General features: G+C 35.2%; 1 protein-coding gene across 7 annotated transcripts in view; it reads left to right on the top strand.

The window, feature by feature from the left end:
• The window catches only part of RAI14 (retinoic acid induced 14), a 149291-nt gene that overhangs the window by 28990 nt on the left and 95334 nt on the right, over window positions 1-24967 (top strand). For all 7 annotated transcript variants that reach the window (XM_074282708.1, XM_074282707.1, XM_074282705.1 and 4 more), the window contains exon 2: window positions 2328-2409. In XM_074282708.1, coding sequence (XP_074138809.1) covers window positions 2374-2409 — 36 coding nt within the window. In that variant the 5' untranslated portion in view covers window positions 2328-2373. The remainder of the gene's footprint in view (window positions 1-2327; window positions 2410-24967) is intronic.

Below are 24967 nucleotides of genomic sequence, written 5' to 3'. Positions count from 1 at the left end.
ATTGCAATTAATTTATCACCATTCAAGTTTTTAGAGTTCTGTTAGGAAACGAATTGAGGGTTTGCCATATCTTTTGAATGAGCTCCAAAATTAGATGTCATTCTTGACTTCTACTTTCTCTCACCCTCTCTCTTATATCCAGTTAGCTTTCATTTCTATATTAGCCACAACTTTTGAATAAGCACTCTTCTCTCCTTGGAACCTTCCACCACTCTGGTGAGTCCTTATTCCCTCATACCTGAACTGTTGAAATATCCAGATGAATGCTTTCTCTGCCTCAATCTTTTCCTCTTTCCATTTCATTGTCAGTCACATTTCAAGTTGATCTTGCTAAAATATAAGTCTGATCATGTCACCATGTCTACCCAGGAAACCTCAAAGGTTCCTTAGTATTTCCAGTTTCAAATACAAAATCCTGTTTGTCTTTAAAAGGCCTTCATAACCCGACTTCTTAGACCTTACTTCTCTCCATGCACTCTGCAGACCACTCATACTGCCTTTCCAGCTGTTCTTCAAACATTATGCTCTCAACTCTGGGCATTTTCGCAGGCTCTTTTCCCATGTGTGGAATTTTCTTCCTCCTCATCTTTATCACTGGGCTTTCCTGGCTTCCTTCAGTTCCTCTTTAAAATTCCGCCTTCTACAAGAATGTTTTCCCAGCCTTCCTTACTCCTACTGTCTTCCTTTTGAGATTACTTTCAATTTGTCCCGTATACATCCTGTTTAAACCTAGTTGTTTTCATGTTGTCTTCCTGTCCTTTGACTGGAGCTTTTTGAAGGCAGTGACCATGTTTGCATTTTTTTGTTTTATTTTGTTTTGTTTTCCCATTTAGTCTAGTACTTATTTGATTCATAGTAAGTGATTAATAAAATACTTGTTGATTTTACTTGAAAACAGTATGGCACAGTTGGATTTGGGGAAGGAGTTTGAGGTGAAATGTGCCACTTACTTTGTTCATTATATATTGCTTTTCCTCTCTCCTAATTGTACTGTATAGTAAAAAGACTAAGAATTCCAACAGGATCAGATTAGGAAAGAATACTCCTCTTTACTCCTTTAAAGTGAATAGCTTAATTCTAGCATTAAGAATTTGAAGGAAGTGACTAATCATATGAATGGAGATGATAATTTGCAGACACTGTTCTTGAAATTTTATTTCCAATTTTTGTGTGTGAACATAATAACATAAATTTTAATACTTGCTTAAATTCCTACTGTTCTTGTTTTTCTTTTAGAAAACAGGTAAATCTATTTACTAAGCTAGAGTGTGACCTTAAGATTCACTGAAGCTTTGCACATGTTGACCTGTGAATATGTTGTCTGTCCATGGAGATCTCTCAAAAGTCATACTTTTAGGTAGCATTGTGCCTTAGATCAGGAAGCAGCTAGGTGGATGTTGCCATAGAGTGTTGGCTCTGGAATCAGGATGACCTGAAAGAAATCAAGTCTTGTAGTACAGGTTGAAAAAACTTTTGAGAAAAGACTTAGCAATAGATGTATGTCTTACATGTAAGAACTAATTTAAATATATTGAGAGTTGTGTCTTGAATTGCTTGGTTATTATAACCCTGACCATCTAGAGTTTTCTAGATGATGTGATTATCAGGTATTTCAGTAAGTCAACAAGAATTTATTAATTTATTAAGTTTTATTTAAGCTATGTGTTGCTAAGCAAGTCATTTCGTTTTTCAGCCTCAGTTTCCTCATCTGTAAAAATAGAGATAATAGAACCTACCTCACAGGGGTGTTGTCATAATCAAATCAGATAACATGTTAAAACTTTTTTTTTCTTAAAAATACAATATAAATTCTAATTATTAGTCTAACTGAACTGTAGGCAAAGAATTTTACTTAAATTAATGTATACATATATTGGATTTAACATATTCTTTAACATATTTAACATGTTTTGAGCTACCTGCCATCTACGGGAAGGGGTGGGGGGGAAAGAGGGGAAAACTTGGAACAGAAGGTTTTGCAAGCATCAATGTTGAAAAAATTACCTGTGCATATGTTTTGTAATTATAAAGCTATAATATTTATAATTTTAAAAATTAAAAAAATAAAATAAAATTACAATGGAAACCAAGAACAACAAAAAATAATAATAAATTAATAAATTAATGTATACATGGCTTTGGGAAATGAGCGATCTTTAAAATTTTGGTATATTTTAGGATCTAACAGAGTTAGCTCCAATTGATAATATAAAAATATTTCCAAGCATGGAAAAGAGACAAGAGAGGGAGAGAGAGAGAGTCTGACTCAGAGAAAGTCAGATGGTGTTTATTTGGAGTCTTACTTTTTCCTTTCTCCTTTTGCTTAGGTGTTGAAAAATCTCTTCTTGTTTTGGAAGGCTGAATGGGCTAACCATGAAGAGCTTGAAAGCAAAATTCAGGAAGAATGATGTAAGTACTCTATGACTCACAGTCTGGTTGTTCAGCCTTGGTAGCTTGTACTACAAGACAGTATTTCACTCCCACCTTGATAAGGCTTTGCATTAAACTATAGAGAACAGAAGCATTCCCGCTACCACCGCCATCCCCCAACCCTTTCAGTACAAAGTTTATGAATGGCATGTTGAGTTCTTTTTCTTTGAAAATCTGACTCTCCTGAGTTTTCTTAGGCATAGGGTCTGTCCCTTATAAGAGAAGTGCTACTATTAAAAGGAGGGAGGGAAATTAGCAAAATATTAAGGCTATCTTATGAAGGGGGAGCCCTTTTTAAAGAGAAAGTTTTCATGGAATAGACTGATTACTGAAATGTCAGACATCTCTGGTCTACTTTTGGCTTTAACCATGAAACTAAAGTTGACTTAATTCCATCAATTTGTTATAATTGATCATAATTAAAGATACCAGTCACTGCTTTGATTTTTGCCTAGCATATCTCAACCCTTCCCCATTGTTCTTAGAAAAAAAAAAAAAAAGATAGTGAATTAGTCATCCTGCTGATATGAGTTCCAGTGGAAAAAATAGGAAATAATCCCAGAGGAATTAAAACCAATAACATTTTTGCTAAAGGTCACTTTAGAAATCTGATTCACAAGTCTCTGTTGGGAATCCCATCTGGCACCCTTTGTATCTCTCTTGCAAAGTGCATTCTAAAAGTCTTGAGCAGAGTATTTGGCCAGGAGGGATGAATGGAAGGGAATTTAGAACAAGAAGCTTGCTCAGCAGTCTTTTTATCTTATGTAATTAAGGTGTTTGTGAACCTGGGTTTCATTGCTTTACCATGAATTATATTTGACAGCTTGGCACAATTGTATTGATGCAGTGGGGGAGATTGTGGGCTTTTGTGGCTGATGTGTCACATGCACACCCTTCTTTGGCAGTAGCCTTTCCCCTGAGGCTACATTATGACATGTAGTTTACAACCCTGAAAGATTCTCTGTTTGCTGAGCAATCTCAAAGTATCATTTTAGTTCTCTAGATGATGTGATTTTTGGGTGTTTCAGTAAGTCAACAAGCTTATAAAGTGCCCAGTATGTGTGCTCTGTCCTCTACTGCACTTTATCTCATCTCTAGCCCATATAATCTCTGTAATAACCCTACTCTGATACTTGCTAGTCCTGTATAAGCCTAGGCTTTTAAAGGCTTTGGCCTTGGAAAGTCATTTTTCCAGAGAAACGACTTTTGAGAAGAGCAACAGACTGTATGTCTTTCATTCAAGAACTAATTTAAATATATTGAAAGTTTTGTCTTGAATGATTTGGTCTCCACAATCCTGACCATCTAGAGGGGTTGTGATAGGTATGTACAATGAAGTTAAGGATACTTGGAAGTATTTTATGTGACACTGAGGATCTCATGTTGCAGTGGAACAAACATTGGATTTGGGATCCAAGGACCAATACTTGAAGCTCAACTCTGCTACTTGCTGTCTGACAATCTTGGGTAAATCAGTTGAATTCTAGGCCTCATTTCAAATTGATCTGTAAAATGATGGATCTTCTGGAGCATACGATCATATACCCCTGCCTTAATTATTCTAATTACTTAGAAGGAAAACCCTGCCCAGTCCAACAACAACAGAAACAAAAATCCATCCTGTCATCTTTCTCTCTATAATCAACGAAAATCCATATTCTATTAAAATAAAACCTACTAGAGCAAGAATTCATCTGATTGGTAGTCTGGGTTGCAGAAGCATTTCTTCATTAAAATTTTTTTGAAGGGTGGCAAGTCACAGTCTGATATTGAAATATAATAAGAGGCCCAACAGAATGTCTTAAGAATGTAATTTGTTAAGTAGAAGCTTCTGAAACTGGTGGCAAAAGACACTATAATGTTCAATAGTTTAAATTAAAAAGAGAAATTTAAGTGGAGATTTATAGTGAAAGAGGACAGAAAAAATGACATAACTAGATGTTAGAACCTGATCTGGTGTTTCTGCCCCAAATTATTTCCCAAAGTCAAACTACTGAACATAAACATAGAGGTCATTAAGAAAAGTTTCATTGTCACTTGCCAATTTGTTAGTTGGACAAATGCCAGCCAAATAGTACTTTGGAACCCCAATATGAGTCTCTGGAATTGGATTTGGATATATGAAACAGAAAGCATGATGATCGGGATAATAATGCAAGGCAGAAAATAAGATGAAAAAGAATTCATTTAAGTGAATGGCCAAGTGTTTACTTTTTTGCTCTGTGTAATAATTACTCTCAGGAAACTAACCTGGATTTACCACTGGACAATTTTCTTATATATGTTTGTGTAAGGCAGTTGAAAAATGTTTTTAAAATAGTTTTTTGTGTTCTTGGAAGGTAAGAAAAGAAAGGGACAGCAACTCATGTCTGTGCATTTGTGAAGAGAAAAGAGTTATCCTGTTTGTTCTGATACCATTTCTATCAGCCTGTGGCCAGATTGTTAATGATCACCTAGAAATAAATGAGAGACTTTTAACCTTTCTGTATCAGGACCCCTTTGGATAGTCTAATGAAATTTTGGATCTCTTTGTGGAGTGTTTTTAAGTTCATAAAATAAAATTCACAGGATTACGAAGAAATCAATTCTATTGAAATACAGTTATCAGAATGTTAATTTAAAAACATATTTCACAAATCTCAGGTTAAGAATTTCTGCTATAAAGCGTAAAGATATTCATAAGAAAACCACACTTGTATATCTTAAAGCCATTTTGCTAGTCTAGTTTTCTCAGGCCCTTGTATATATTGTTATGTAGACATGTTATGTTGTAATGGAATGAAGTGGACTTTGGGCTCTGTGGAATGGAATGAATATTGTTAGAATTTGGGATCTGATAAAGAGAGGACATGGCCAAGCTATTAGGACCTCTTATTAAGAACTTTGGGGCTCTGTGGATTAACAAACAAACAATCAAATTTATGTTAGAGTAGAGTATCGTTCCTTCTGAAATAGAGTATCATTATTTAAAAATTTTCTATCTCCTGAGTATTACCATTCTGCTATTTTAAGGAGATATTACATATTAATATCTGAATGGTGCTCAACATTTGTCTGGGTGCTTTTGGAGTCCCTACTATTTCCTTTGACTATTATTCTTTAAGTAATCCAATCCAAACCAGTAAGCATTTATTAAGCACTTTTTCTGTGCAAGTTATATTAATCTGTGCTTTTTGTTTTTTAAAGGCTTGGGAGAGGAGGCACTGAATAAATAACTATTTAATACCAACTACATGCATAGATTAAGTGAATTACAAAAATCATTTGATCCTCACAATAATCATATGAGACATATTATTATTATTATTCCCTTTTTTTTTTTTGGTTCAGTTATTTTTCAGTCATGTCTAACTCTTTGACCCCATTTGGAGTATTCTTGGCAAAGATATTGAAAGTAGTTTGTCATTTCCTTCTCCAGATTATCTCCACTTATAGTTGAGGAAACTGAGGCACACAGAGGTTCAATGATTTAGTAAGTGTCTGAGTTCTGATTTGAACTGGGTCTTCTTGATTCCAGGCCCAGCATCCTATCTATTGTGCCACCTAGCTGCTTCTTTATCTCAGCCTAGCTGTGCTTTGTTTAGCAAGAGGACTTTGACCTGTAGATTGGTCCTCTTTGATCAGTTTGGCAATTTATGTGACAATCCCACCTGATAATGCCAAAATGAGGGCACACAACTGATGGTCATAGCCCCCTGAAGCTCAAAAAAATCCTGCCTTCCCCGCCCCAAAACTGGAATTATAGGCCACAGTGGGTTTGTTAACTTGTTTTACAGATGAGGAAATTTATCCCCCATATAGAGACTAGGTTATTTGCTCAAGATTGCACAGCAAGTTTGTGTAGAGTTAAGAGTTGGAATTCATGGGTCCTGATTTGAAATGTTGTATCCATTTTACTATATTTCCTTTCATTATAGCAAAGCAATGGGTCTTAGTTATCTAGCCAGCTCCTTGTGCTTCACCTAAGGACTTATATGTTATAGAACCCAACATCTGGTTCATACATCTTGCAAAAAGGGCATATATATACCCTTATGTAGTGAAGCACAAATTCACTTGCAGTAGAAATTTTCTTCTAAAAAATGAGAATAGTGATGAGGAACATCACTTGGACTTTAATTTTGCCTTTGAATACATTTATCCATTTCTAAAAATGCAACCATGCAAAGAGTTTGTAATACATTTAAATTTGTTTGGGGGAAATTAAAGTTGGACTTTTAGGCTTTTAATACTGGGCTTGTGGGACATAAGAAATCCTAAAGTGTTAAGTAAAGGAATACAGTAATAACAGATAAATTGAACTTCATTTGTCAGGTTCTCATTTTCTTTAAAAGTAGAAGCAAAACATGATGAAATTGTTAAAATCTCTGAATCTTTCAGTCAGTTTATTATTTATTGATAGTATAATTCAGGCCCTGCAAGGGGGATATAGAAGGAAAACGAGATTAACTTAGACAAAACATTTGGAGAAAATGAAGCAACACAGAATGTTCAAATTCAGAAGGAGCTATTAAAGTATTTATAATTAAGTGGAGTCTTTTTGATAGGAGGGGAGTCATCATGGTTTGTTCATGAAGCATATGAGATTTGAGGTAGGACTTGTGGATGAGACAAGAGAGAAAGATGGTCATGTTCATTTCTAAAATAGGTTAGACTTTCATATAAACTGTACCTCAAATTAAAAAGGTGATACTGGAGAAAACCCTGGAGATTACCCTTGGCATGGCATTGAAAGTATTTTAAGAGAAGCACTGTATTTTCATTGCAATATTTTAAATGACTGTTTTAGTTTTTGGCCTTATAAAAATGAGCAGAAAGCTCTAAATCATCATTTTATGCATTTTATGATTCTAATTTGAAAGTGTGCCTTTCTTCCCAACCCTCCCCTTTAAATATTTGCAGCAGTTAGTGTATGATTCAACATGGAAAACTAGCTGTCATCATCAGAAATGGAGCCAAGAAGGTTGGGATTTCCCTTTGCTAATAAAATGCTCAGACTTCTGGTATTTCTCTGTAAATGCCAATTTTTGTTCCTTGAATGAAAAGGGTGGAGATTGGAGATGAAAAATGGGGTTCAGAGAGAGAGCTTTGCAATAAATCTTGAAAATCTGACTGAAACTCAATTGAGGTGATAGAGTGCTTCAGAGTTTACTTGGTGTATTTATAATTTTATTATGGAGGTGGAATTTCTGAATTGTGAACCCTTTCATGAAACTAAAAACAGTTCTTATTTCATTAAAACATCAGCATTTAATAACACATTTCTAGGGAACCCAAGCTGATTATTATTTTTCTAAGCAGGATAGTACTGAAGCCTTTTGGTTAAGGAATTTAATACTTAATAATAAGAATCTTAATAAGCCAGGGAGATTCTGCTGCCACAATCCAAGTTTGCTGACCTTTATGGTGTCCTTTTTTAGGTCTTCCTTTGGCATTTCCTTCAAGTGATCATTGCTTTATCATTTCTATAAATGCCCAAAGAAAACAAGTACAAAATAAAATGAGTATAATGATTTTGGTCATGCTTACCTCACAGCATTTCTGTAGGAAATACATTTTATAAGCTATAAATATTATGTAGATATGAGAAGGGATTTTTGAATTCAGGTATCTTTCCCTTTTTTAATAAACATGTTCAATCAGTTTTTTTAAAATAAATTTTAATATCTTTTTTAATAGCTATTTTCCCTATTGTGAGTCCTCCTTCATCATCATCCCTCACCTAAAAGCCATCCCAGATAATAAAGAAAAAAGTTCAGCAAAACTAACCAAAATGCAGGATTATCATTTACAGGATCTATATCAGTGGACCCCATATTTATAAAGATGTATATAAGAGTAGTATATTTTCTCATACGAATTCTCTGGGGCCACACTTGGTTGTTATAATATTGCATTCAGTTTTGAATGTTTTTCTCTTTCCATATACAACTTTGTTATTGCTTAAGGTCATCGTATATGTTGCTTTTCTGGTTCTGCTTCACTCCCCATTGTATCAATTCGTACAAGTCATGCTATGCTTCTTTGTATTTATTGTTTCTTATAACTCTGTAATATTCTAATACATCCACGCACCATAATTTATTTAGCCATACATACTCCAATGGCTGGATTCCTTCTTGGTTTTTAGACCTTTGGGACCACTAAAGATCTCTTCAATGCATCTCTTTTAAAATTTATTTTTAGATTGATTTTTAAAATTTATCAAAAATAATTCACCCTTTTGCTTCTCCCAATCCCAATTTAAAAAGAGAAAAGAAAAAAACCCCTTGTAATAAATAAATATAGCTAAGCAAAACAGATTTCCATATTGTCTAAAAATGTGTCATTCTGTGTATTTAGTCCATCACCTTTGGAGGTGGGTAGCATTCTCCATCATTGGTTCTCTAGAAACATGGGGAAAAGTTGAAGGGGGGAAGAGAAAAGGAAAGGAGAGAGAAAAGAAATGACATCGCAATAACTTTTGGTCAATAGTTGTGAATACAGGGAGCTCACATTGGATGGATCCAATCTCCTCTTCAATTAAGATTTCACTTAGGAGTTTGAGGAGAAGGGAATAAATAAACATACAGTCAACCACGAGCCTTGGTAGAATTTCCCCATGTCTTCCTTCCCTACTTTCATTTAATGACAAATTGATTTTTTTTTTCTTGGCATGCTAAGCTCATATACACTAGAATAGTTCATTGTTTTAATGAAAATGTTTTCAGTTTCAAGAAGATGCTTTCTCCATATTTTCTTTGCATAAGAGATTGTAAAAGATCTCAGTTTCCAATTCCTTCGTTTATCTTGGATTGCCTAAGTTTCTGGTTGGTTGGAAAACATTGAGGATTTTTATAATGTGAGAACAACAACAACAACAACAAAGTTATAGAACCAGGTGTTCCCTTTAGTGTTTGTTTGGATAGACATTCCCCAATGCTGAGAGTGTTTTGCTGATGATTGTTTCATGTTTTTAGAAAGGATTTTGGTATCTATTTTGCATATCTGTCTCTTCTTGGAAATGTTTCACTGTAAAAATCAATTAATCAGCAAACATTTTTACTTTTTTATTTGTGTTCTGTGCACTAAAGATACTAAGAAAAAGGAGTAGTTAGAAAAAACAATCCCCTGCGGGGGTGGGGATGAGGGAGAGTTAAGGAGCTAATTTCAAAAAATTTTCCTATGCTGAGCTTTGGAAACTATGATTTTTTTTCCCCCTTTCTAATAATTTTATTTTTCTTTTTGGCTCCCAACCCGATTCCCAAACATATGAGTTGGTGAGCATGTTATAGCATGCTGAATTACATTAACTTAAATGATAAGTTTCTTGCTAAAGCTTTGGTTGGGAAAGTAGAGTCACTCAGGGATGCCAGCCAACTACATTATCAGACTCTTCCTGTTAAAACTCATAATATATTGGATGGCTTGTGTGTGATATGCTATGTATTTAGCAAAGGCCTGTTTTAAATAGTCTGCTTTTCAGAACTTTCTGATCTTGAATTTTTCTTTACAGTTTTGTTTTGTTTTTTTACTTTACATAATTTACATTAAATGTTAAGTACTAGAGATTTGTAGCTCCACAGATTTAGAGATAGAAGGAACTTGAGAGTTTACTTTTCAGAGTCCATCAGTTGAAGAATTGAAACCCGAAAGCCCAAAGTCACATAGGTAAAAAGTTTAGATTTGAAAAGTCTTCTGATTTCTAAATCAAACATTTTTCTTCTGCTACACTGTGACAACTATATCTCTTCACCTTCATATTCCAGTGACTAAAATAGTATTTTGCAGATAGTAGATTCCTAATAAATGTTTTTAATTGAAATTAGAGACTCTTTTGTTTTATTTTATATTTCTTCATAGGTATTGGTAGGAAAAGAGTTGTAGTTATTCAATCTTTTTAGTCATGTCTCATTCTTCATGACCCCATTTGAGATTTTCTTGGCAAAGATACGGGACTGATTTGCTGTTTCCTTCTCCGGCTTATTTTACAAATCAGGAAAACTGAGACAAATAGAATTAAGTAACTTGCTCAGGGTCACATAGCTTCAAAATGTGTGAGAGTAGATTTGAATTAAAGTTTTTTGCCCAGGAAAGGAGTAGGTCTAATTAAATCTTTTATTAACTAGAAAGACCAATTGTATAAAATGATAGAAGAATTTAAATAATTCTTTATAATTTTACTATAATTTTTCCTATTTATGTAAATGTACTTTTAATAGAAGTAATTAAAACCGATGTTATAATTTACTTTCAAATAAACATTTTCATTCTACCTGTTCTGTTTCATTGCCTTATGGGTTTAAAAAAGTTAATAAATAATATAATAAAAATAAATAAGAATGCTCATTGACATGAGTATTTGAGCCTCTAAAGTATTTTTAAATTATGGTTTAATTCATTCTTCATTTATAGTGACTAGGATGAGGAGGCAGTTAAAGTAGTCAATATTTTCCACTGTTCAGTGCTATAGTGCCTTTTGCATTCATTGGAGAAACCAAAGATGGAATAGATGCTAGCATACCCATAGGTGCTCAGAAATGGAAGAGAATTTTGGGGTACTGGATGGACAGATGCTTTCTAAGGGCAGTTTGGCCCAGTCCAAATAACCTCCATGAAGGATTAGTTTCTCTTCGGGCGGTGGCCCCCATTATAAAACAAATTGAGCAGGCCATTATCATGGTTGTACTGCAGATCTTGGGCCATTTTGCTTGGAGCCTCCAGGAGGATGGAATGGTTTAGAATGATTCTTGGGAATCTTGTTCTCTATCAGTTGTATGTTCTTGATTGGCCATATGCCCTATGCTTCTAGCAGCTGCCCGTAATGAAGTTCAGGTTGAGATTCTGGTGCCCTGACATAATGGAACTGGAGGGCCTTGCTTCTCTTATCCTGTGCCCCCTCATTCCATATTCACCTGAATAATCAAGGAAGGCCTTCTTGATATTAGACTCTGAGGGATGGGTAGGACTTAAATGGACAGAAAAGGCATCTCAGTAAAGTGGAAATTAACCTTTTTTTGTGGACCTCATTGATAGTCTGATGAAGTCTATAGACCCGTTTTTCAAATAATGTCTTTAAATGCATAAAGCAAAATACATGGAACTTCCAAGGAAATCAATTACATTGAAATAACAATTATCAAAATATTTTTTACAAAGTTCATGGACCCCAGCTTAAGAACTGCAGAGATGAAGGGAACAATATGAGCAGGGAACTGAGCATTGTGTGGGTCAGAGAGAAACTGACAGTAGGAAGGATAGCCAGTGTAACAGAAGCAGATGGTTCCTGTTGGGGAATGGCAGGAAATAGGGTTTGACAAGTAGGGGTGGGGCCAGACCCTGTAAGGCTCAGAAAATTAGACAAGAGAGTTGAAATTTAATGTAGTGGTCAATGGGAAATCATTGTAGGTATTTGAGGAGGAAACTGACTTGGTGAATGTAGTGAATAAGGAAGATTAGTTTATTGATAATAGTATAAAATGCTTTAGAAGGTGGAGAAGCCAAAATCAATGAGACTAGATAGAGATTATTACAGTAACTGAAGCACAAGGTGTTAGGGACCTAGACTTGAAGGATAACGGTAGAAGTGGAAAGGAAGGGTCAGAGACCCAGGTATGTGAATTGACAGATCTTGGTGATTGATTAAAAGTAAGGGTGAAGAAGATGGATAGAATTGATAACTCCAGTGTTTATATTCAAGTTGATATTCAAACAGGAACCTTGGAAGGTGCTTTCACCATTATTTTCTCTTTCATTCTGACCTGAGTTCCCCTAGCCAAGTCTACTCTGATCATCTGAGAAATTTGTTGATAGCTGGGACAGGGAATTGTTAGGCTAATATTTCACTAAGCAGCTAAGTATTGAGAGGTTTCAGAATTTTTTTATTTAATAAGACATAGTCACTAGCTTAAAACCTTTGGATAAAGTGCCCATGTCTTTTTTCCCTTTCTTCAAGGATGGTGTAATATTTGCCTAATCAAGCAAATGCCTGTACTTTGGAACTTAAATTTCTTTGCCTAATTTCCTTGGATGATTGACAGATAACAACTTAAATATCATGGGAAAACTCTGACCATAACCAATTCTAATTCTGGTGAGCTTCCCTGAATAGATTCTTAATTAGTTGTTTAAGAGTAGTTTGGCTTAGTGAGATAAGAAGAGTGAAAAACCCACAGATAGAAGTTGTCGGACTTGTTTTTTTTAAGGGTGCGGAGGAGTGAGACCCAAAATGCAAATTGGGGTCAGAGGCTTAAGGAATCTTAGGGTTGGGTTTTTTTTTTTCCCTTGCATAAAAAAGCACACATGATTTAGTCAAATGTCTATTCCCTTGGAAGGTTTAGAGTATGCTTTTCTCCTGGATGATCACATCCATTCATTTGTCTTTTGTGATTTTGCCTGTACTTGTCCAAAGTACATGAAAAGTAGGTTAATAATAATAATAATAATATTAATGACTCACAGGTACAAAGCTTTTTAAAATTTGCAAAGCGCTTGTTCCCTTATATGATCCTTATGAAAATCCTGTGAAATTGATACTATTATTATACTTATTCTATATATTCTTACTATTCTTAAGTAGGAAGAAACTAGGGCTCAGAGAAATCAAGACACAAGCACTTTACCCAGGTAAAGCTTTGACTATTTTGGAAAGAATTTTTTTTCTGAAAATTCTGTCTAAAATACTGTTCAAAGTGATGGGTGGTGTTGGTGTTCGATGGTTTTACTCATGGCTGACTTTTTGTGACCTTGTTTGGGGTTTTCTTGGCAGATATGATGGTGGTTGGCCATTTGGCAGATCAGGAAACTGAAGCCAATAGGGTTAAACTGAGACTTGTTCAGGATCACACAGGTAGTAAGTGTCTTCCTGAGCAAATCTGTTGCTCTAGAATCCATTGCATCACTAGCTGTCCAAACAAGATGTGGTGCACAGAAATAATGTAATAATAGGGGGCTGTAAGAAATGCTAGACTCATTGAACATAGAGAAGCATGGAAATACTTGATTGCACTGATTCACAATGAAGAAAGCATAAGTATATGCAATGAGTTTAAAAATATAAATAGAAAGTAAAACAGCAGAACAGTTAAAAACTGAATGCTATGAAATTGAAAAGTCCCATTTGTTGTAATGCCCTAAGGATCTGAGAAGGCTTACCCTTTGAAAGTGGGGGATAAGGAGTATGGGATACTGTGTATAACTCTGAATTTTTATTGTATATTGTTTAGTTTTTCAATTATTTTCTTCCATGCTTCATACTTGATTATAAAAAATGTCTACCTAGGAGGAGATGAGGTAAAAAAAATATGATGAGAAATATAGGTGATAAAAATATATTAATAAATTTATTTTTTAAAAATTATATGAGCAGGTCAGTGATCTCATAGAATGGCTTGGATTTGGTAGAAGGAATTTATTATCAGATTATGGCAGTAGAAGTATATGCTTTGCTTAGAAAGATACAACAGAAGAAATAGAATATACCTTGGACTGTGTGTGTTTGTTTTTAAAATACTTTTAGTGATAAACTGTGTCTGTTTTTAAAATTTTTTAATTGGTAAACTGTGTTTGTTTCTAAACTGCTAGGGTAAAATTAAAGAAAGACTGGAGCCTGAGGTATTTGGGTCACAACAGACCTAAGATTATTCATAGCACAGGTGTCATACTCATAGACAGCAAACTAGATAAAATTTAATTGGGAAATAGTTAAAAGTATGGTGCAGTATAGATAATGTTGATTTGAGGTTTTCTAAGTCAGTATACAATCCAGAAACCCATTTCTATTTGAAAAGCCAGTTCTAGAGAGGTTGAGGCTGGTTAACTCTTTTGAGCTTAGAAGTTCTGAGCTTCAGTGGGCTAAGCTGATTGGGTATCTGCATTAAATTTGATATTACTATGATGAGCCTCTGATAGCTGGGACCAGTGATATATCTAAGGGAAGGAAAGTAGTTGAGGTTTGAAATGTAGCAGGTTAAAGTTTCTGTGTGATTAGGCTTGTAAGTAGTCTCTGTCCTTCCTACCTGAGAGAGTTAGGGAAACTCAGTCTTAAGGGGAGAAAAAGATTTATAACCTTTTGATGAAGGCTCTATCTTTCTAAAATCTGTACTTGTATGAAAATTTATAAACCTGAAGATGGATAAATGTTCAAAAGCATTTGGATAGAATCCTTCTGGTAATAATTAGAAATAACTTCCCCCTTTTTAGGCAGGGGGCTTCCCTCTGCCATCATGGATTATAACTTCCAAGAAGGGAGAAGAAAAGAATGGGAAGGGCAGGGAGTGAAGGAACGATAGGGGACCCCTCTAGTCTTTTCACTTAGTCCCCCTGCTCAGCTGGAAACTGGGATTCACAGTTGGAGCTTCCCCTAGCTAGCATCTCTGTTCCGCCCCCCCATAATTTGAAAGGCACCAGGGACAATTATTAACTGTTCCCTCCATCCTTACTTTGGACTGGGCTTTGTCCCCCATAATCTGCTGCCCCATTTTCTGTTCCTACTTTGGGCTGAGCTAGCTCTCCTCTTGTAAGCAATTTAGCCAATTTTTTGGAGGGGAGGAAGAACAAAGATGTGTATAAATCTTCACGTGAACCTGAAGAAGAAAAAGGGGAAAAATGTTGAAGGAGAATATCTCATACCTCGATTGAACATTATTCATTAAAAATATGGAATATTAATGTATACAGTAATAATTGACATTTATCTGATGCTTTACTTGTATTATATCATATTTTATATATATTCCTTCATTACAAGGCTCTGAAATGGTACTCACCTTACTAGACTGACTTAACTTTTTGAGGCAAAGACTGTGCCTTATCTAAGCTTTCTTTCTTCTCCATTTCCTAACACTGGCCTCTGTACATAATGCTTTCTTTGTGACCTTGGGGAAATTATTTGATGCCTCTGAGTTTCAATTTCCTTTTTGTGTAAAATAAGCAGATTAAAATGTATGACTTTTGAGGTACCTTCTAGTTCTAGATCTATATATTTTCCTCTAATTTTCATCTAGATGTTATAATAAATATTATCAATCTTATTTGCTGTCTAGGAGAGGGCATGGAGGACCTTTCCTCTCCCTTAGAGGAAAAAATTTGAAACCCAAGGTTTTGCAAGGGTTTAAATGTTGAAAACTATCTTTGCATATATTTTGAAAACAAAGTTATTTTTAAAAATATTTTCAATCCCTACCATTTATCTTCTTCTTAAAGGAATTGCCTTCCTGTAATTTACATATTATTTTCTTTAATTTATTGATTACTTAGATAAATGTTATTGAACACTTGCTTGATACTGAGTACTGTGCTATGATCTGCAAGCAAGACAGTCTTTCCTCTTAATGAACTTACATTCTCATAGAGAGAAGACAACATATAGGAGAAGAGGGATTGAAAAAGGCTGTGGGTGGGGAATAGACTCCCTTAGTTTGGAAATGGTGGTGGGAGTGACTCCAGGGGGCAAAGTCAAAAGATTGAGGGGGAGGGTAAGAGTGGGAGTAGAGATGAGGATGATGACAGAAGAATGTGGGTAGTGTAGTTTTAAAATGCTGGTTTATGAATGAATTTTTCATGAAAAATGAAGGTTTTTTTTTTAAACTCTCAATTCACTCTTAGCCAGCTGTCCATGTATGTAGTACATTGGAGTTTTCCAAAGATTTTTCTTAGATGCTTGAAGTGGGAAGGGGAAAAAAAAAATCACAAATTTTGATTCACAAACTATATGATGTTTTGGCTAGATGCCATGGGAAAAATATTTATTGATTCAAGTTGTTTTGGTCATAAATTGATAACTTATGTGTATATAAATCTTTGCATATATAGTTTCATCTGCTTCTGTCCTATCTGATCTTTAAGCATAGACTTAGAAAAAAAAGTTGGTGGTGCTATCCCCATTTTATCAGAGAAATTGAAGAACAGGGAAATTTTAGTTTATGACCAGCTTTTACCTATTCCCTTAAGAAGAATTGAGGTAAGCATTCTTGAACCCTAATAATACAGCCTCAGTCTTGTTGTGAACTTTGGTTGTTATATTCTAAGAAAGAGAAATGCCTTTTTCTCCATTCTTATGAATGGAATATGCTGAATAATGTACTGACCTTGAAGTGAGAAGCTCAAATTATGTTTCAGCTCTTACATTCACTAGTCCATTCTGTGACCCTGGGAAAGTCATTTAACTGTTATCTACCTCAGTTTCCCTATCTGTAAAATGAGAATATTACCTACTCTTCAGAATGGTTGTGAGAATCAAATAAAATAATATTATGTAAGAACTTTGAGAACCTTGAAAAGTGCTCCACAAATATTATTACAAAATCATATATATTATTATAATAAATATTGTAATTTCACCATATCACTTCTCCTCTCATTAGTCTGAGTAATTGGTACTGCTGAAATAGCATTGGGCTTGCCCTTATTTTCATTGGATTAGGACAATATGAAATCTACCCTTGACTCTTTGGGCCACTCAGTTGTTAGAATGGACAGCTCAGGCCATTTTTGAAGGAGTGTAATAATAGACATGGTTTTCCATGGTAACGTTAACCATCTTAATATTTAAATCATCTCCATAATCCTGATATTAGTAGAGGTGATGAGCTATTGGACTGTGTTTCCAAAACTGCCTTAATAAAAGTAGAAGGAACCTAGGGCCTGAGGAATTCAGACAACAGGTCTAAGATGATGAAAGCTTACAATTATATGTTTAATAATTTAGTAATAATCTTGAGTTAGGGACTATGAGATAGGTTTCTCTGAAGTTAAGCCTCATACCTGAATATAAAACTTATGATTCCAGATTTTCCATTTGAGATAGGGAGCCTCTAGCCTCACAAATCTTGACTTTTTTTTGTTCTCTGGCCCCAAGAATCAGGATCATTTGATCAGTGCTATTCTTTGTTCAGATCATAAAAGAAAGTGAGGACACCATCTTTATAAAATAGCAGGGGTTGTTCATTTCTTCTTGTATCACAGACCACTTTGTCAGAATTAAGAAGCCTATGGACTCCTCAGGATAATATTTTTAAATGCACAAAACCTATAGAATTACAAAGGAAAAAAGGTTGTTTTTTTTTAAATGTATAATTTTTTTTTTCTATGCAAGTTAAAAGATGCTCTGAAATCTGTAGGGTCATTGGATAACAACCCCTGTTCTAGGTTAATTTTTGTTCAAGAACATTGTAATTCTTTAATTAATTTTTGGTGGTATTTTATTTTTCCAAATATATGCAAAGATAGTTTCCCTCTGTCCTCCCCCTACCCAAAATAACAAACACATAAGTTTTCATGCAATTCTAAACATATTTCTATATTTGTTATGCTGCACAAGAAAAAATCAAATCAACAAGGGGGAAAAACACAAAGAAAAAACAACAACAACAACATCAAAAAGGTAAAATTATGCTGTGTTCCACATTGAGTTTCCATGGTACTCTCTCTGGATGTGACTGGCATTTTCCATCCCAAGCCTATTGGAATTATCTTGAATCACCTCATTGTTGAAAAGAGTTAAGTCCATCACAGCTGATCATCACATAATCTTATTGTTACCATATACAATGTTCTTTTGATCACCATGATTCTTGCATATATAAGCATTTCATAAACATTCAGGGTTTGGGTCAGTATCTCTTTTGCAGTCCTTTTCCCAGACTCAATACAAAGCAGACAAGAATGTTTAAAGGTTTACATTAAAATCATATGCCTGCTTCTAAACCACTTTAGTAACCAGCAAGGTTTTAAAAAAACACATTGCACAGCTTAATTTTTTTAAAAAATTGAGGGCAATTGTCTCTCCTCCTTTCAAAACTCTATCTCACTTTAACCTGTTTAGAACATTAATTTGAAAACGATATATTAGAAGGTGAGAATAGTTTTTCAGGCAGGTGTTGGGAAACATCTAAGCCAGATAAACAAGGTTTACCTTGGTTACTGCTATTATTGTGAGGTATAGGAGGTGTTCAGGGAGGACTAGCACCTCAGGTGTGAAGGCTGCCAAATTCTTTTTAGGGCTGATTATCTAGCAACCCTTCAGTGTCTTCTTGGACACCTGTGACTCCAAAATTCTGTAGCCGGTGCTATGGCCACACCCTAGTAAAACCATCTTGACAAGTGGGCTAAATCCAGTTGAGGGTATCAAATCCGTCCACAAGTTAGGAGGTGTTTGCTCCAAACATGTGAAAACTTTCCCTGATGGAAAAGATGAAAAGCATCGTGGCAGATGAAAGCAATTTATTCCAGTGGCCATGAAGGCAACTGAAGCAGATGCTATGGAGTGCTTAGAGTTTGGTCAGACTATCAAAAAGGCCAATGAATCCCAGACTATCACCCCTCATCCCGACTTTGGTCTCACCCTGGATGTCAGTGATTCTGAAAGAGAGAATGAAGCTGACAACTTTTGAAGCTCTGCCTCATTTAAAGCTAATCCGCAAACAAATTCAGTTTTGACCCTGTTATGTCATTAGTCCTCTTTCAAAACAAAGGATGAACGACAACTAGCATTGTGGATTAAGGCAGTAAACTTCACTTGTCCCATAAGAGAATCTGCTGTTCTTTATCTTCATCCCTCGACTCTCATTGCCTGTCTTACATTTCCTGTAAGAAGAAGGCTAACAAGTTTTCTATTTAGAAATCATCTTTTTTCATCTCATTTCCTATTAAGTTGGAATGTTGTACAGAATGGATTCAGTTTTTAAGTGTCCCACGATGCAGCTGAAATGGTGTACTGAGTGTCCATGCTTAATTCTGAGCCTATCCTTGATTAGTCCTCCCTAATCTTAGCGCTTCCCCTTAGATAATTGTCTCTTCTTTATCCTGTATATATGTTGTTAGTATACAATTATTTGTATATTAGCTCCCCCATTAGATTGTGAACTCTGAGGGGAAGAACTGGTTTTTGCCTCTGTCTCTCCAGTGCTCAGCAGGCATTAATGTAATACATCAGAGAACTATTATTGGATCAGACTCAGACCATCTTGTCCAATCCTACTTCCTGGAGAAGTGACCTGATTCTTGAAGGAAACTAGGGATTCTATGAAGTGGTGGACAGATAGTACATATACTTGGAGATAAGAGATGGTGTCATGGGTGTTATCTTCTCCTGAAGTACTGCCATATTCACCTTAAAGCCATATAGATAGATATGAGTGACCATTATTACAATTTGTAAGATTTGGTACCAGCCTTGCTGCCACCCCCAGATTCTGCAAGAATAAAAGCTCTTAGCTAAATTTTTAATTTTGTTTTTGCTTCTAATTCCATTTTATCTCCAGTAATCTATGCTTATCTATATACAAGGACATGGGAGACAGGGAGAAGTAGTGGTACCTTGTTAGAACCCAGTATATGTCAGGAATCTAGTAAATAACATATCAATCACATTTATTAAGCATGTGCTATGTGCAAAACTCTGCTGGGATTAAAAATGTAGATAAGGTAGTCACTGCTTTTGGTCAGCTTACTGTCCAATATGGAGAAAGACATGTTCATAAATAACGGGTTTAACATGTGAGAGAGAAAAAAATAGATGTACAAGAAAAATATATGAGAAATTTGAGGAGAGAGATTTGCTTCATGAAGTTGGGGGTCTGTGATTCAAAGTTTATAGATGGAGAAAAAGGTTCAGTGAATAAATAATAACATTAATAACTTACCTATATGACATATGTACATATATATGTTTATCTATAATATGTAAGTTTTATAAAACTTATAAAAGCATTTCCTCACAAACTGTGAAATAGTGCATATGTTGTTATAAAGAAATCCATCCTTTAAGAAGTTGACTTTCCTAAGATTGAATAAATAGCTAAGAGTGGTTGAGCTTGGGATCCATATAGTAGGCACTTGATAAATGCTTAGCTGATTGCCATATATTGCTTACTCTACTACTAGGTGTTGTTTCTAAATCTCTGAAGATGGTTGTATTAGTCTCATGACTCTTATTCCAGGGCTCAAAGTGTGGATACAGGACCTAATTCACCAGGCCAAAGTATTACAGGATGGGGATGATTTTTGACACTTTAATAATGATACTGAATGCTCCTGTGCTTTGGCAAAGCACTTTTTTTTTATTTTATAATTATAAATTTTTTGACAGTATATATGCATGAGTAATTTTTTATAACGTTATCCCTTGTATTCATTTTTCCAAATTATCCCCTCCCTCCCTCTACTCCCTCCCCCCGATGACAGGCAATTCCATACATTTTACATGTGTTATAGTATAACTTAGATACAATATATGTGTGTAAATCCTATTTTCTTGTTGCACGTTAAGAATTGGATTCCGAAGGTATAAGTAACCTACCCAACTACTGTAGATAGACGGTAGTGCTAACAATTTACATTCACTTGCCAGTGTTCCTTCTCTGGGTGTAGTTGTTTCTGTCCATCATTGATCAACTGGAAGTGAGTCGGATCTTCTTTATGTTGAAGACATCCACTTCCATCAGAATACATCTTCATACAACATTGAAGTGTACAGCGATCTTCTGGTTCTATTCATTTCACTCAGCATCAGTTGATGTAAGTCTCTCCAAGCCTCTCTGTATTTCTCCTGTTGGTCATTTCTTACAGAGCAATAGTTTTCCATAACCTTCATATACCATAATTTACCCAACCATTCTCCAATTGATGGATATCTGTTCATCTTCCAGTTTCCAGCCACTACGAAAAAAGCTTGGCAAAGCACTTTAATGTCTCTCATTTAGCTTTTAAAGTAGCTTTCTGAGGTACATTGGACAGAATTTGTCATTCCTGTTGGCAAACGAGGAAGCATAGTCATCCAAGGTCACCCACAGTGTTACTGATACAGGCAGTACTAATTCTTGGTCTTTGGGTTCCTTTAGGGTCCAGAACATGATGCCAGGGGAAGTAGAATAATGTAAAATGTAAACCCTTTGAGGCTAGGCACATTTTTATATCCCCAGAGCCTGTCAGAGTACAGAGCACCATAGTGAGTGCTTAATAATACTTGTCTTGAATTCAGCTTTAGAGCAGTGATTGGGACCTACCTCTTATCTTCTGGGTTCCTTTCCAGCAGGGAACCAAACTGTTCACTTAATCTTCTTTTCTAAATCCCATGACATGTGTCTGTTTGGAGCTTTCCTCTTTCAGTATTATAAATTCCGAGAGTACTGTTGCCTTCTCCTAAGTTTGTCACTTCAAGTATCACCTCATTCCAGTTCATTATCATCTTTGTTTTTTCTACCTACTGAGAGATGAAATGCTCAGTAAAGCAAGAAAGGTATTTATTAGGTATGCTTTTAGAGAATGAATCTTCCAAATATGACTCTAAAAGTCAGTGTTTTTAAAATGAGATCTAATCTTCATTATTAATAAGGAATTCCCGGTGAACAAAGTGCCTTTCCGGGTAAAGATCTTACACTTAGAAGGATCTTGCCAATATTTTTCAAAATTCCCAAAGCCAGAATTTTTCAGAACAGGATCTTGAAATCAGATTTTCCTGATTCTAAGGCCAGTTTTCTTTCTTTCTTTCTTTCCTTTTTTTTTTTTTTTATTAAAGCTTTTTATTTACAAAGCATATGCATGGATAATTTTTCCAACACTGACTCTTGCATAACCTTTTGTTCCATATTTTACCCTCCTTCCCGCCACCCCTTTCCTGAGCTGGCAGGTAGTCCAATACATGTTAAATATATTAAAATAGATGTTAGATCCAATATATGTATACATATACAGTTATCTTGTTGCACAAGAAAAAGCAGATCAAAAAGGAAGAAAAAGAAAAACTGAGAAAGAAAAAACAAAATGCAAGCAAATAACAACAGAGAGTGAGAATGCCATGTTGTGTTCCACACTGTTCCCACAGTTCTTCATCAGTGAACAAATGGAACTGGTTTGAATCATCTCAATGTTGAAGAGAGCCACATTCATCAGAATTGATCATCATATAGTCTTGCTGTTGCCATGTATAATGATCTCCTGGTCCTGCTCATTTCATTTAGCATCAGTTCATGGAAGTCTCTCCAAGCCTCTCTGAAACCATCCTGCTGGTTGTTTCTTACAGAACAATAATATTCCATAACACTCATATACCATAATTTATTCAGCCATTCTCCAACTGATGGGCATCCATGCAGTTTCCAATTTCTAGCCACTACAAAGAAGGCTGCCACAAACATTTTTACACATGTGGGTCTCTTTCCTTTCTTTAAGATTTGGGATATAATCCCAATAGAAACACTGCTGGATCAAAGGGTATGCACAGTTTGATAACTTTTTGAGCACAGTTCCAAATTACTCTCCAGAATGATTGCATTCATTTACAATTCTACCAACAATGCATCAGTGTCCCAGTTTTCCCACATCCCCTCCAAGATTCATCATTATCTTTTCCTTTCATCTTAGCCAATCTGAGAGTGTATAGTGGTATCTCAGAGTTATTTTAATTTGCATTTCTCTGATCAATAATGAATTAGAGCACCTTTTCATATGACTAGAAATAGTTTCAATTTCTTCATCTGAAAATTGTCTGTTCATATCCTTTGACCATTTATCAATTGGAGAATGGCTTGAACTATTATAAATTTGAGTCAATTCTCTATATATTTTACAAACAGGCCAAGGCCAGCTTTCTATACATTATGCCGTCCAACTTTCCCACTTAGATGAAAAGAAGCTTAGCAGAGCCCAAAGGCTGGAAGATACACACATTTGTTCTGTGTGCTCCAGAATCTCTTTCCTGTGGCTTTCATTGAAGTATGTCTCCTGGTGGCAGCAGGGCTGACAAATGTCATAGGTGCTTGGGTTTCCACTAGTCAAGAGTATGTAAGGGAAACAGCAAATATGACTAAGGCTACTTAAGACTACCTTTGGACAAAGCAACCACCCCACTTCTTTGGTCTTCAGGAAAAAAATTTTTGAGACTAGAGTGAAATGAATAAGACTTACTTAGGGATAGTGTGGAAGGGGGAGCTTGTGGGCCTTGGTTATATCTCTTTAGTGTGTATTGGTTTATTCTAGAGAAGCGTGATAAAGAAAATTTTGGTGTTGATACCAAATCTGCTCATTGCCTAAGTAGTTAAGTCATTTGGACATCTAGGAAGAGAGGCTGTGATGGGGGGAGGGGAGGAAAGGGAAGGAATGCGGGATTTCACACATACATAAACACACACATACACATGCATTTAAAAACACAACACAAAATAACACAATAAATGACTATAACAAATACATAATCATATAATCACATCAATTTAATGACATTAATATACTGATCATACCTTATAGTAAGACATATGCATATACACACATATAAATATATGTATACACATACAGATAGATAGTTAGATAAGGAATCTAGGGTCAGCAAAAGCTGAATCCTTGAGTAATACTTTGTGTTTTCCTTGTTCCAGTCAAGGCTCGTGATAGAGAAATTTTATCAGTCAGACGCTATGGGAACATGAGAGGACGGCTTATTTCCCTGATTATTATTTCATGCCAACTCTGCCAAATTTCTTTTTGAGAAACATATATTTATTTTCTCTATCTGGCTTGACAGTCTTTAATTCAGATCCCATGATGATATCATTAACTTTTTTCCCCCTTTTTGTGCATCTTTTCTTCACACAGTGCTACTCTTCTGTCCTTTCTTTTAGGACTTTTTATTTTGAATGAGACATACTCTCCCATTGCCTTAGTCAAGACATGAGTCCCTGGGGCAGCTAGGTGGCACAGTGGATAGAGCACCAGCCTTGAATTCAGGAAGACCCAAGTTCAAACCTGGTCTCAGACACTTAACACTTCCTAGCTGTGTGACCCTGGGCGAGTCACTTAACCCCAGCCTCACCCCCCCCCAAAAAAAAGACATGAGTCCCACCTTCCATCTTGATGATACCTATAAGGCATTATTTATTTTCTGTAATCTCAAGTAATTGGCAAAGAAGACCTGAGATGTCTCAGAATAGCCAGTATTGGAAGTATTGTGGAAAGAAAGGCACACTTATAGCATTGTTAAAGCTGTGAATAGGCCAGTCTTTTGGAATAATGCTAAAGAAAAAAATTTCTTAAAATATCTATGCCTTTGTCCTTAGTATTCAATTGCTAGACATATATCCCAAGGAGGGCAAATAAAATAAAAAGCCTCATATATGACAAAATACTCATAGTATTGCTTTTTTTTTTTTTTTTTTTTTTTTTTTTTTTTTTTTTTTTTTTTTTTTGGTGGAAACAAATTGTAAACAAAGTTGATGCCCATTACTTTGAGAATGACTAAACAAAAGGCCATGAAATAATGATGTATCCCAAAAAACAGTGAATATGAAGTGATACATTAAATGATGCAAAGCTAACAGAACAAAGAAAAATATACACAACTATAACAATGTAAATGGAAAGAGCAACCACAAAATAATAAAAACATTTTGTAATTATAATCAAGCTTTGCCCAAAGAAGAAAAAAATATACCTCTTTCTCTTTAGAATTGAGGGATCTACTGGTGTGCCACATTGTATATATTAATGTTTAGTTGATAAGTTCTTTAGTTTTGATGACATGCTTTAAAAAATTATTTGTTACAAATAGGAAATCATTCAGTAGGAAAAG

The sequence above is a fragment of the Sminthopsis crassicaudata genome, chromosome 1 (genome assembly GCF_048593235.1).
Source record: "Sminthopsis crassicaudata isolate SCR6 chromosome 1, ASM4859323v1, whole genome shotgun sequence".
Taxonomy (NCBI): domain Eukaryota; kingdom Metazoa; phylum Chordata; class Mammalia; order Dasyuromorphia; family Dasyuridae; genus Sminthopsis; species Sminthopsis crassicaudata.
The sequence above is the reverse complement of the archived record's forward strand: the minus strand, read 5'-3'. Positions and strand labels throughout refer to the sequence as shown.